Raw genomic sequence first — 13,577 nt, forward strand, 5'->3', positions numbered from 1 at the left:
TTGGACATTTTCATGACTTGGGATTTGTCACTTAGCAGTGTGAAAAGGCTGTGCGGCCAAGATTTGGTCATTTCTTCCATATTCTGCGATACAACGGGTGCTATCTGTACATCAATCAACCAAGTACATAGTGAAGCAGAGGACAAACTCAATGGAAAGTACAGCCACAGTCAGGTGGTGGTGGTGTGGGGTGCACTGTAGCTTTGAGCTCTAGATGTGTTCATCTCTCTGCCGCCCACATCGGAAAACAAGAGAGAAAAGTTCAGCTTCTGAGAAAAGGTTTTCACTTGTAGAGAGAAGGTGTGGTGACTTTTTTTTTTTTACACCTACAGTACATTCTGTAGTCTCTCTTTACAGCCACGTGGACATGTTGAACTGGCGTTTCTGCTGCAAGAGAGCACTTTAAAATGTTTAAAACTTTAATTTGATCTATTAAAAGTTGGGTTTAAAAATCGGACGCTTTTGTGAAAACACAGAATGCATCTTCTCGGATTTGGTCATCGAGGCCTAGTAACTCAAAGAAAGCCTGAGTTTATGCTGTCGTCAGTGCTAAACTTGATAAAACCACAGCCACTTTCACGAAAACAAAAGAGAGAAGAACACGTTCACTCCACAGATGGTTCTGTCTATTAGACAGAAAAGCACTCGTTTTCACAGTCAGGGAGTTGCCCACAGAACCGCAATTCAACAAAAGGGAAGAAAACAATTAGCCTCTGCTGGTGGCAAAGTAAAATAACTATAAAACAAGTTAAAGAATAATTAGTTTATTTATTGTTTATTGAGTCCAAGTGCAGAGTCAGGTGGATACAAATACAATTATGACGGTTAAAGCTACCCAGTGGTAAAGTAATAAAAAATTAGCCCCGCCGAAAATAATTACCTGAATCTGCATTAATAGCCTACACATTATTCTGAAATAACCCATTCTGCATAATGACTACTTTTACTTTTCAGTATATTGAACATATATAGCATATATATTAGTATATAGTATATTTTGATGCTGATACTTTTGCACATGTGAATTTTTGAGTGCAGGACTTCTAACTTGTAACACAGTATTTCTACACGGTGGTATTGCTACTTTTACTTCACTTACTTCTTCCACCGCTGCCAGGGAGTGAGTAAGTGTGAGGTGCAGAGTTAAAGAAATTACTTTGCAGAATAAATATTTTTACAGTTTTAGATTACAGCATGAACCTTAAAGCTCAATACAGTATGATGCACTGTCACTGTTTAAACTAGATGAGGCAGTTGGGAAGTATTACGTGCAAAGCACTATGGAGCAATAATGTGAGAATTTTACTTACATACTACACTTTTGTGCATCTCACAGTGGATACTTTTATACTTAAACATCTTTTATTGCACGTTCTGAATGTATACAGCATGTTTAGCCTAATATATTGTCATGCTGGATCACACTTTTTGCAACATTTCAACTTGAAACAAAAGTTGCAACAAACAGGTTAGGAAAGCATTTTGCAGGAAATATGAAAACACATTTTATTGCTCTCCAATCTTTATATTTTTATGTAAATAACGCTTTCATCTCCATCGCCCCCCCCTGCACTCCCCCCTCCTCCCCCTCACAGTGCTGTTTGATTGCCTAAGCCTGGCCGTCAGACAGACAGACAATGCATCCATGAAGAACAGCCTCGCTTCCTTCCTGTCTTCCTGTGCTGCGTTCTGCCTTGGTGAGCAGGGTGAATAGGCCGCTGTGCCCCACAGCCGCCATGAGCCGCAGGGGCCATGGCGGCTAAAACCAACAAAGAGAGCCGTTCTGGGCCCTATTTTTTTTTCTTCGATTCACATCCCCCCTTCTTCCTCCTCCTCCTGCTCCAGCTCTCTCTCTGCTGCCAAATCACTGGGACTGCCGGGCAGATAAACAATCTCTCTCCGTCTTTCTTGTTTTTATCCTTTTCTGCACTAATTCTCACTTTTTTTTTCAGTTTATTGGTCGAGTCTGTGCATGCATGGTATTTGCCTAGGAGGGCTTCTCATGAACTCCAGTAGACTATGTTTGTTGTTGTTGTTGATGGTTTGTTTGTTTATGAGCATATTCTTGATTTAAAATCAGCCCAAGAAGCTATAGAAACAAGTTTCTTTGGGATGTAACGAACATTGGGTTACCCTTGTCCTTAAAGAGGTGGGTAGCATTATTGCCAAGAAACCCTTCCAGATCTGAAGCAAACTGAAAACAAAGGAAGTGAAATGACCCGAGAAAATCCAATCAGGGCTCTTATGACTTCCAAACACTTTTTGATCTAAGTGTGCAATTTTTACCGCTGAACATTTTAGTCATAGATGAGATGCAGACTTGAAATAGAGACCAACATGTAGCTATAAAACGGAAACCGCTCATGAAATGGGGTCAATGTGGATTTGAGCTGTAAAAATGACTTTTTTTCTCATTAGCGCTGGTGTAAATACAACCTCCTTTTGCTTTTAAACCTAACAGACAGCTAAACTATTTTTTCTTCAACACATCCACCAGATTGCCCACCTCCCCCTCTCAACGCCCAACAAGACAACCATCTCCCTATGGGAATACCAAGTAGGAGCAGGTAGCTGAGAGGAGCATTGGGGAGCCAGAATGACCCCCCCGACTATTGAAAACAGGATGAATGCATGCCGGGCTGAATACGGGAGTAAACTGTTAGGTCTTTGTCATTCAAAGTGATGCTTTTAACCCTTTGCGGTCCCTCTTCCTAACAACCCACCCCCTCCTCCTCCACAACCACCCTGTCCCTCTTCATTCACAGCTGAGACAATGGTGGGAGAGGAGGCCTGCGACTGGGACGATAAAGACTAAAACACAAGATCAACTGTCTCTAATGGGATTCTGCCGGTTACGTTTCCATCTCCTGCACCACCACTGTAAAATCTCCTGCACCACCACTGTAAAATAGGTGAAAGTTAATAATTACCCCCCACCCAGCCCATCAGCCAAACACTGGGGATGAATAACAAACAAGTGAGCGCAGGTTGGGCCTCGGCATGTCAATCACAGTTCTGAATGCATACCGTGCCGCAAACACGTCCGTATGCTGTCAACAAGTGTCAGGGGCTTATGTTTCAGGCTTATGTTTCGCCTGCAGGGACATTCAAAACCAAGGAATTCTTGAACAAACCTTTGAGAAAAATAAAAATAAAAAAGCATGGAGGAAAAAAAAGGGCCTAGTATCTGCAGGATCCTGAGGAACGTGTAGGAAATTATCCAGGCCCAGGGAGTAATGGTAGGCTTACGTGAATGCATATTTGCTAAAAACAAAACAAACAAACAAAAAAAAAAAAACAGGTGGAGTGCTTGATTTATGAGATTAAAAAAAGAGAAGTGATAGAATTTGGAGTGCATGCAAACAGATGTGCACATTCCTATACACATGGCTTTGCCAGAGCCAGATGTTTTTTTCTGAAAAGGGCCCTAGGTGAACATTAATGCGTCTTTTTTTTTTTCTTGCTTGATCTCTGTAAGCTTCACGGAGTGATTGTGCTGCAGAGACACAATGGCAGAACAGGGGCTGATGATAGCTCTGCTTGAGACGTTCGTGCAGAGGTTCAATTAAAACTGCAGAGAACGGTGCTTAAGCCTGCCCCTTAAACCACCTGGAAGACATCTCAAATAAAAGTGCAAACCCAGACAAAACTGCCTCTTCTGTATGTTTAGTTAGTGGTGTAAAAAAAAAAAAAAAAAAAAAGGGGACAAAAAGTATGTTAGTAACTATATTATGAAGTAACATTATGGCCTTCAAGTCATGAAAATACTTTCCATGTTTGAAACGTTCACATGTCAAACATTTTATAATTTTCTCCATCACCTGACTGTGACATGAACATGTTTTAAAGAGCACTTAAGAACACAAGACAAGGCAGAAAACTGTCAGACTTCAAGGTTGTTTAATTTCAAACGTTAATATATTTGTCTTCTAATTCAGAGTGAACTATTCATTCAGCTTTGACACTCCTACGAGTCACCTCAAAAACTACAGAATAGCCCCATTAAGAGGTGACACATTAACAATGCTTTCTCAAAATAAATATATTTCATTATAAAATAATAAACCTTCAAATAAATATAGATTTTTAACTTTACACTAAGCAATGTTGGAATTAGAAAATAAATTTTTCAATATAAGGTCACTGTACAATTTACAAGCAGAAGGGTAGGACTTTTCCTTTGCAAATTACATAAAATGATTGACATGTATTCCAGTGAATGTACAAATATTGTGTGACTGAAGATGATCTATGATTTATCAAGGTGCCTCTGGAACGGCAGAAAACTTTCACAGTTGAAGTATTATATGTACAAAAATATAACATCTGTCAAACTAATTTTCTAATGTACATACCATTTGCATCGACTACTTTACATACAGTTAGTAATAGGAGTCTGTTCTTAGCATATAAGTTTTATTAAATGTTAAAAAAAAGGGCTATCCTTTTGGACTCTCGTGACAACAACACGGCCTCTTGGCAGTTGAGTGAAATGATCTTTCAGGACAAAAGTAGTAGTTGAATATGTCTTCATACCTTTTAATATGTGAAGCGCTTATTTTGGTTTGCCTTTCAAGAGGAACTCTTAATTCTAGGTTGAGTGAGCGCACCTCCAGTGCCATTATCAACCTTAATAGCTGACAATTCAAGGCAAAATATGACTGTATCTCTGCCCAGAAAACACAAAACCTCGACAGTATCACAAGCTCTTCAAACAAACCTTTCAACTACAGAACAAGAGGGCCCAAACATCAGTTCAGTCATTTTCCATCCTTCTGTACTTTCACACACACAACATTCTTGTCTACGTTGGCTTGCCGGCATTCGCGTGGCGGATTGGATTTGTGTTCTTGCACCGACAGCCGGGTCGTGTTACTCGGTCATGGCAGCACTGGCATGCGGCGACACATCCTTTAGCTGGGAGGTAGCACAAGAGACAGGGGAAGAGCAGGGAGAGGAGCGACACAGTGGCCCAGCGGGCGCAGCAGTGCGACTGCGTACACGAGAAGGGCTTGTCGGCGCACGTGTCCTCGTCGTCACTGGAGCAGTGGTAGAAGAGCCCCTTGACACAGCAGACGCATGTCCCGTACTCCACCGCACTCTGCAGCGAGCACACGCACCGATGGCTGCACATCCAGCAGGAAGGAAGCACCCGCGGCCGACGGCACTCTGAACAGCAGCACCGACCACAGTCCTCACACTTGGTGGAGTGTACACCTTGATTTTTAGAGGCCCTGCTGCCCAGCACAACCACCACCTCCCTGGAGTCATTCGTCAGGGGTTTCAGCTCTTCTGAATTAAGCTCTGCACATTTGGGCTGGGTTCTGATTATCTGGTTGCTGCCTGCCGGGCTGCTGAGGAGTCTCTGGCCTGAAGAAGTGCTCCCCACGCTGGTCCTGATGCTACTCTGTGAGTCCTCTGCGCTGGAGGACCGCAGCAAACCCTCCCTAGAAGAGATGGAAGTATTTGGGTTTCCATACTGAGTCAGGTTGTGGAGATTATTAGGCCTCTCTTCCCGGGTCTCCTGCAGCCCACTGGTCCTTGAACCTGGCGACGTAACCAAGTCACTCTTCTGTTGTTTATGCTCAGAGGCCGGAGACCTTTGGGCAACTGTGGGCCCTTCTGTGTACTCATTACTACACCCACTTATCCTGATCTGATCCAGAGATAGCACTGCTGGAGTCTGGGGCGGCTGCCCATTGGTCAATGCAGGATGTGGCAGACCATCGTGGCCTTGCAGAGGCCGTGGTTGCGGTCTCCCTTCGTCATGCAGCGTTTCTGGCGAGCCAGTGGATGATGCCGACCTCCCGTGGCTTCCTCCTCCCCCATCGCTGTCGCTCTGACTTCTGGAATCCATCTCGGGACTGAAGGGCCACTCTGGCTGGCATGGGACACATCTGAAGTCCTGGAAAAAAAGCAGACAGTTTATAGCAGTCTGTGAGAAGCCATGCAAATGATGCCATGCAAATCTTAACGATATCTATACAAGCCCGGCTATGGAAATGTGGCTTAACAAGCATATCGGTGTTGGGAAAAGAGATGACGTGTTTGATTACATAGCTGGCATAGTGTTTGGAGCTGGTAGTGAGGGATGGTCGGGCCTTTAGAGTCAGCTTTTGGAGACTTGCTTTCAGCCCGGAGTGGGTCTGTGGAACTACAGCTATACTATAAAAAACAAATGATAACAAAGGTTTGTTTACTCAAAGCTGATTCCAGTTCCAGATCCAGGCTTTATATGTTTAAGAACGGATACCTTCCCTGCCAGCTGCCTGCAGTTTGCGGAAACTTCCCATTTACCCACACCTGTGACACAGGAATGGCATATCTAAGCAAGGACAGAAAATTTGCTTGGACTCGTGAGCTGAAAACACTTGATGGGCAGAAAGTTAATCTGAGGGTAAACCAGGGACTGTAACATCCCTAGTTTCAAGTCAGGCCGGGGATCTTTGTTGCAGCTCTGTCCCTCATTTGCTGTTGTCTCTCCACTGCCTGCAAGGCCTACAATGCAGCGATTCAAACTTAACAAATGTATATCCTGGTTCTTTTAGTCTTTTTTCTGCCATTTTCATGAATCACAAGATTTGAGAAAATAATCAATATTAATAGATTAGTCAATTAATCACTCGACCAAATATTAATCAGCAACTCTGTTAATAATCGAATATTCACTTTATTTTAAGCAACAGTATCAATGCTTCTCTTGGTCGTGCATGACAGTAAATTGAAAATTGTTGGGTTTTTGCCTGTCGCTCAGACAAAACAAGACATCTGAAGGAGGGAATTTTTCCACTACCATTTTATAGGCAAAACCATTACTGTAGAAAATAATCAGCAGATTATTCGACAATCAAAACAATTGTAAATTGCAGCGTTATTGAAGGGACACATGCTTATACTTCTAATGTAACGACAACGTGTCAAACGGTGTGTAATATGGATTTACAATGTTCTCCAAAAAAAATATTTTGGAGGATCAATATTTCCATTCTCGGAGGCTGTCTATGGCATTGATCAAAGTTGCATAGGGAAGTAGGGTACTTTTGTGAAGTATGATAAGTCAGCCATGGAAAGTTAATAAAAGCATGTGTAAGGAGTAGGAGGAAAAGGAGGAACAAGGGAACAAAATGGGCTTTTGGTTCAATGTTGGGCAGCCCTCTGGCGTAAGGCTTCTTTACTGTACGCGTACAAGTTCCTCACCTCGAACAAAATTTCTGACCTCTAGCCCCAGATCAGTTATAATCTCAGGGCTGCATCATATGGAGAAAATAAGTTAGCACTCACATATTCAAACGCAGAGCCTTGTTTTCACCAGCACATCACACCAAAGCAAAGAACATGCCAGCGGTGGTCTTAACTCTTCTTCCTTGTGGTAATTAGCTTTCAAATGCCGTGTTTGGGGCTGCGACGTTCCCGCCTTTCAATGACAATACAGGAAGGGCCTTTGTTTGTTGCATGACAAACGGCCCCACAGCACCACCCCCCCCAACCCATGTTACGTTGTGACGCTCTTGAAAAGAATGACTGATAAGATTTAAAAAAAAAAAAAAAAAAAAAGTTTGCATGCAAGGGTGGTGGGAGTGAAGCACTGCTCTCTGAGAGCACGCATGAGGGTTCTTTAGGATGTATGGAACTTTTTGTTGCTCCAGATGAAGGGCTTGCAGGCACACTCAAATTTGAACCTGTTAGGAGGTGGGGGGACAACTGTGTGCAAGTCATGTTGGCCATAGTGGGTGGGTGCAGTGTGGGGGCAGGCGAGGGGGAAACTGACGGCATCCATTCTTTAAAATGACAGGTTAAAACATTTTATAATATCTCTCTCTTATTGTTATTTCTTTTTTATTTTGTCCCTCATTGACTGTGGTATTTTATTTAATCTTTCTCTCTGTGAAGCACTTTGTTTTGATAAGTGCTCTCTAAATAGAGGTTATTAGTGTTATTATTTGAAAAGACCAAAAACGACATGGCTGCAGTTACAACTTTGCTCAGTATGTTGAGTTATGAGTAATGTTGTTTCTGATACACAACTGATAGTTGTTTTCTTGTTTTCCTCTGTGTGCAGCAGATGTGTGCAAGTATTCTTGAGTGGAGAAAAGTATTGTCACACAGGTTCAGCAGATGTATTGTTGAGGGGAGGGGGGGCAGGGTAGGCTATATATGAATGCACATGAGCAAACACATGTGCAAACTTGGACACGACTACTTCCCAATAAATCAGTGAGATTGACAACTGAATTAACGTTAGACATTAGACTCAGCCCCGGGACAGGCTGATTTTAGATACAGAGACCCGTCTTCATTGCAGAACCACTGCACTTTTAATTTAAAATAGTAAGACAACACTTTCTGTTGTTAAAACAATAACATTTTAACGTCACGTAAGCTAAAAAAAGAGTTGGATGGAGGCTACATATGTTAGAAAAAAACTACGGGAAAAAGTTTTTTTTTACACATACATGACTTCACCCAAAAAATACGTAGTTTAGAAAAAAAAACAAAGAACAAAACAAAAAACAGTAGCCTATTCACTACAGCTTGAGTTTTACAATAGGAAACACCTACCGTGTTTTCGACACTTTAGCCCCCGTCTAGGTGAAATAGATCCAGTTTGACAGACAGTGTATTCCCTACATCAGCAGCTCAAGTCTGGAAAGCCGTCGGTAAAATCCATTGAGAAAGTTTCCAAGCGGAGCGCATTTTTCAACAAAAAAGCAGTTTTAAGACGTAAATCTCGTGTTTTGCGCGAGAGCACGAGGCATTAAAACATGCGAAACCTTCAATCAATCATCGCCGGAACGTGCAGACGTAGCTCGAGTCTTGAAACAAGGAGAAGAAGAAAGGGGGGAAATGGAGAGGCGAGCGACAAAACTCCAGCGCAGAAGTAAGTTTTAATTCGGTGTGTTTTATCCGCAAGGCTATAAGGGTTTGCAAGTAGTCTACTTTTTCTCGCGTGTGCGTCTGTTTTTTTTTTTTTTTTTTGCTCTTTCCGGAGGGGAGGTCGGGATTTGGGCTGTAAATGGCGTCAAGCTGAAGGGGTAACAGAGTGCTTGTTGTTGCAGCGGATATCTCGCATCCGGTGCGCAGCCATTGGCTGCTCGACAGCAGCCATTCACACCCAGCAGTCTAATCAATTCTACTGCAGGAGCCCAAACACTGCTGGGCATCTGCCGTGGACACAGGAAGTCAAGTATTTCTCATCGTCGGCCGACCCATTTTCTTTGAAGCAGCACTTTACATGTCACTCACCTGAAACCAATTTGGTACAGCAGTTGAATGCTGGTAGGTTAGTTTTGGGATAGTACAAGTTTCACATAGGCTGCAAATAAAAATCGCTATTTACGAACTTGCTACAAATAAACAAGCAAAAAGCAATACATTTGATTAGACTTTTGAAATATTGTAAAAACAAAAAACGTTTCATGAGACAAGATGTTTTTTAAATTCTAACTCATTAAATGTGGTTGCATACCTGTATGGTGCAAAGTAACAATTTTGAGATACTTGTACTTAGTATTTACTTTATACTTCAACTCCACTACGTTTCATTGAGAAATATTGTTCTCCCACTACCTGACAGCTACAGTTATTTTTTACATACAAAATATGTTGCATTGTTATAGATCAAACTACCCAGCAGTAGCCTATATAATGGAATTGGCTCCACCAGCTACAACATTCAAATGCTGGATATGTGTTAATTCATCTGTTGTAATAACAACCCAATATTATAATATAGATAATTCTGAAAGGGGTCATTCTTCATCATACATCAACATTTTGATACTTTCAGCAGATTTTACTTTGAATAAAATTGAAAGCAGGACTTTAAATACACAGTTCTTACACTGTTGAATTGCTTCTTTTTGCCACAATGTCCATAAGGTATGCAATGAATGGAGTAGAAGTATAAAGCAAAAAAATGGAAATGCTTCAGTACATTAAAATTGTACTTGAGTTGTCTTCTCAAAGGGCAATGGAGTAATTTTCCATGTACATATTGACTTGCCTTTTACTTACAAGGTGGTGTGTTAATCATACAGGACAGCCCTAGACATTTAACTCATTCTAAACCATTTGAGGCTCTTTGCCAGGCTGCTATTGATTTAAAAGCAATCCATAGGAACTGATGAAACTAATTAACAAGCCAATACTGGTTACTCTCAGCTGTTGTGAATAATAGTGGAGCAGCACCCCCCTGTGGACTTCCTCTGATAATGCAGACTGAAATCACTAGAGGCAAAATTTGACATTTCTAAAAAGTCAATAGAAACCATCAGATATTTTTAAATGTCACGACCACCATCTGGAAAGTATTTTAATAATTTACATTAAAGAATGATGGTCTCTGTGTTACAGCAATTTACTCCAACGCACAATTATTTCCATACATGGTCATACATACATGCATACTTACAGTTAGAGTTCTTTTATTGTCATTCATCCACATACAAAGTATACAAATGAATGAAGGCTAGAAACAAGGTCACAACAATCAACTTAGAAGATGCCATAACAACTCAATAACTGACAGACAAAAAGAGCAGATCTATTTCTGATTGCACTTTAACTCCAACTTCTTTCCCTAGGTATTTACCCCATTGATGCGATTAATGCCATTAGCGCTTACTAGTATTTATCGCTGCTTTTATTAATATGTATCGTCAGTTGTAGATCTCGTGCTGTATTTTATGCTCGGTTAATGATTGTATGTTGTTCCTCAAATGTAAGACGCTTTGGATAAAAGCATCTGCCAAATGAGTAAACGTAAATGAAATGTAAATGTAGGGTGGAGTGAACATGGTTGCTATACATGAACATGTGTCGGGGAATGTGAAACTTTAACATGCTCGAGTCTGACAAAAAACATGAAAAAAAAGATTTGAATCAATAAGTTCGATATTACATTAAAGGCAGAAGTCAGTGTGCTCTGTAGAAAAGTCAAGTCACACTCGCACATGTCTTAAAAGTAAGGCTCCAAACAGTATTACCAGCTATGAATATGAAACATTTTCCAAAAATATATACAACAAATTAGGCTTTCCTGAGCCTCTCTTCCCCATCTCCTCTATTTCAGTAATAGAATTCCACACAGATTAGTTTGAAGTCGTGAAGACCACACCGCTGCGGGAAGTCACTTTAATCATATCAGAGTATGACCTGGCAAATTAACCTCTTTCTTTGAACAATATATCTTGCTTTGTTTTTCCTGTCTCACTGGCTGCTGTGCATTTACCTTGAAAGAAAATAATGTAAATTATAACATGGTCACATCTGGAAGATAACAAAATTGTTTTATTCCTGGCTGTTGAATCTAAATACACAAAAGTAAGGAGAATTATTATTTTTTTAAATTGTTATTTTGATGGTCAACTCACTCGGGGCTCACACACACGTGTTTTCACACATTGCCCGATTAAACCTCTTGGGTGGGGCAGTCCGCATGAATAAGTTCAACTGTGACACGTGCTGTCTTGACCGTACTGACCTTTGAGGGTACCGCCGGAGAGGAGGATAGAGGAAGCTATTGTAGCTAAATAGCTGTGCTGCACCATCCAATTCTATTTAACCTCCACTGGTGAAGGAAAAACTGTTCTGTAAAAGTCATATTTGCAGACAGTAATGAGACAGGACATGGTACAAGTAGGTCTTTAATAAACTTTGTGAACTTATGGTCCCATTTGTCTGAGCAAAGCTAACAAGTTTGCTAACTGATCACTAGCAAGCTTGTTAGCTCGGAGAGTTTATTTCCCTCTTCAATAACTTTCTTTAATGAAACCGATGGCCACAGCCATGGCCACACAACCAGCTTAAAAGCAGTAACCTCATGCACTTCTCCTTAGTTTATATACATTTTTTCATACACATTACACCTTGTTGCAAACATTTATTTAGGTACAAATAACTCACAAGGACACTTAGTTTCTTTCACATACATTATACTTTATTTAGTTGACCATACAAAAAGTTTCTTTCTGGATCTATCTTTTTGGAGCTTTTATTTACTTTTGAATTGACTCTTTCGGTTTCTATAGCTATTTTCTTTTGAGCTTACCAGTGTTGGATTCCACACCCTGGAAGGATCCATGCAGTCTGCTGGCTTAAAGGGGTGGTGGCTGGAGCAGGAGCAGCTTTATAGGGGAGGTGGCCTAATTGGACACTACCACTGCTTGTTATGTCCAGGAGGGGTAGCGTTGTTCTCTCCCTAGATATTTTGAGGTTTAGATTTATATTATATTGAGTATTTTTGTTGAGTTAAGGTTAAGTAAGATTACATTTCTTTTGGAATAAGTTTTTAGGTAAGGTAAACAGAACAGGACAGAGACTGACTGACCTAGCGCTAGCCCGGCCGGACAAATCCAAGCACTTGTTTCCTGTTTCGGTGTGATCTGACCCTTGTTCAAATTTGACAGTGCAGATATGGACGGCCATCCAACAGAAACACTGATGCACTGTGTTTTGAAATGTAGAAGTCATTATTCCAGCTGTGTGTTTCCACCTAATTTGAACAATATCACACAACAAACACGCAAGCATCACTCCCAGACTGTTTAAAGTTTCTGATCGCTTTGACATGACATTAAATTCTTTCTCAGGGCTGCGTATGGGGGCAATTACATCGTTTCAAAAATTTCAGAAGGCCAATGTAAGTGTAATCCGAACTCTAATCAGACATAATAATGGAAAACACTTTTTTTGGATTTGCAGGTGCTTTAAGTTGATTGTCAAGCACACCTGTATCACTTACTATCAACTGATTTGGTTGGTGTTAGGATTTGGATTTTGGTATGTAAAAGAAAAGAGAAAATGGGGTTTTGTTGAATTTTGTCAATAAATACAAAAAGGCTACATAAAAAAAGACAGATCAAAATAGTGGTTGCCATCTCAGAGGGTTTAGTGGGTTTATCAGGATTTAATTAATATATATGAATATATAGACAAGATAGACATTGCTATTGAGGCTGTCCTAAATGGATTAAAGTAGTTTGTTTCACTCTCAAACCAGTATGCTGGCATAGCTATGCATCAGTCTTGACTTAAAATTATGTTAGATTCAGGCAGATGTGTTGCTCTCTAGTGACTGGTTAGGGAAAACTGAATCCCCCATGGATATTGGTTACAGTGGAGATAGAGAGATATCAGGCACCACACTGCAGACGCAGCGTAGCAGTTAACTTCTCACAAGACATTGACAAAGCACAGATGTAATGAGAGTTAGCACAGTTAGTGACTAGCTTAAAAACATAGTGGAGCATTTAGCAGCTAAAGAGCCAGATATCAGTGTAGTTGGTAGAGACCCCAAAAAAGGCTAAGAGGGAGTGAATATTAGACACATTCGTCAGGTCACCAGAAAAACAACTCCAAAATGATCGAAATTGTTACTCTGCATCTGCTGGATGTGGGAATAACAAACTATTTGCTAATACCTCACAATACAATATCATCTTAAACAGGTCTCAGTGCTGTGTTTCCAACTTGTTTTTCACTGCCCCAAAGTGGCCAATAAATGTATGGAAGAGTGAAGAAGCTATCCCGTATATTTAGGAAGATATTTAAGTGTCAAGACGTTTGATAAACAGCAC

General features: G+C 40.8%; 1 protein-coding gene across 3 annotated transcripts; it reads right to left on the minus strand.

The window, feature by feature from the left end:
• Positions 1–3,883: 3,883 nt before the first annotated feature.
• On the minus strand, positions 3,884–11,504 carry spry2 (sprouty RTK signaling antagonist 2). Of its 3 annotated transcripts, none has more exons than XM_038718180.1 (2): positions 11,483–11,504; positions 3,884–5,905 (listed from the first exon to the last, which is right to left on the minus strand). In XM_038718180.1, exon 2 carries the CDS (start codon positions 5,855–5,857, stop codon positions 4,805–4,807), a length of 1,053 nt encoding a protein of 350 aa, XP_038574108.1. In that variant the 5' UTR covers positions 5,858–5,905; positions 11,483–11,504; the 3' UTR covers positions 3,884–4,804. The 3 variants fall into 3 exon arrangements, with proteins under 3 accessions (XP_038574108.1, XP_038574087.1, XP_038574098.1); XM_038718159.1 differs by lacking the exon at positions 11,483–11,504 and adding an exon at positions 8,560–9,051; XM_038718170.1 differs by lacking the exon at positions 11,483–11,504 and adding an exon at positions 7,282–7,305.
• Between the last annotated feature and the right edge of the window lie 2,073 nt (positions 11,505–13,577).

The sequence above is a fragment of the Micropterus salmoides genome, unplaced genomic scaffold (genome assembly GCF_014851395.1).
Source record: "Micropterus salmoides isolate LMB-PRFRI ecotype aquatic unplaced genomic scaffold, ASM1485139v1 Ms_hic_scaffold_1, whole genome shotgun sequence".
Classification (NCBI taxonomy): domain Eukaryota; kingdom Metazoa; phylum Chordata; class Actinopteri; order Centrarchiformes; family Centrarchidae; genus Micropterus; species Micropterus salmoides.

Coding starts and splice junctions, on each gene's coding strand:
- spry2 (XM_038718180.1), bottom strand. CDS start 5,857: ATGGATTCCAGAAGTCAGAGCGACAGCGATGGGGGAGGAGGAAGCCAC.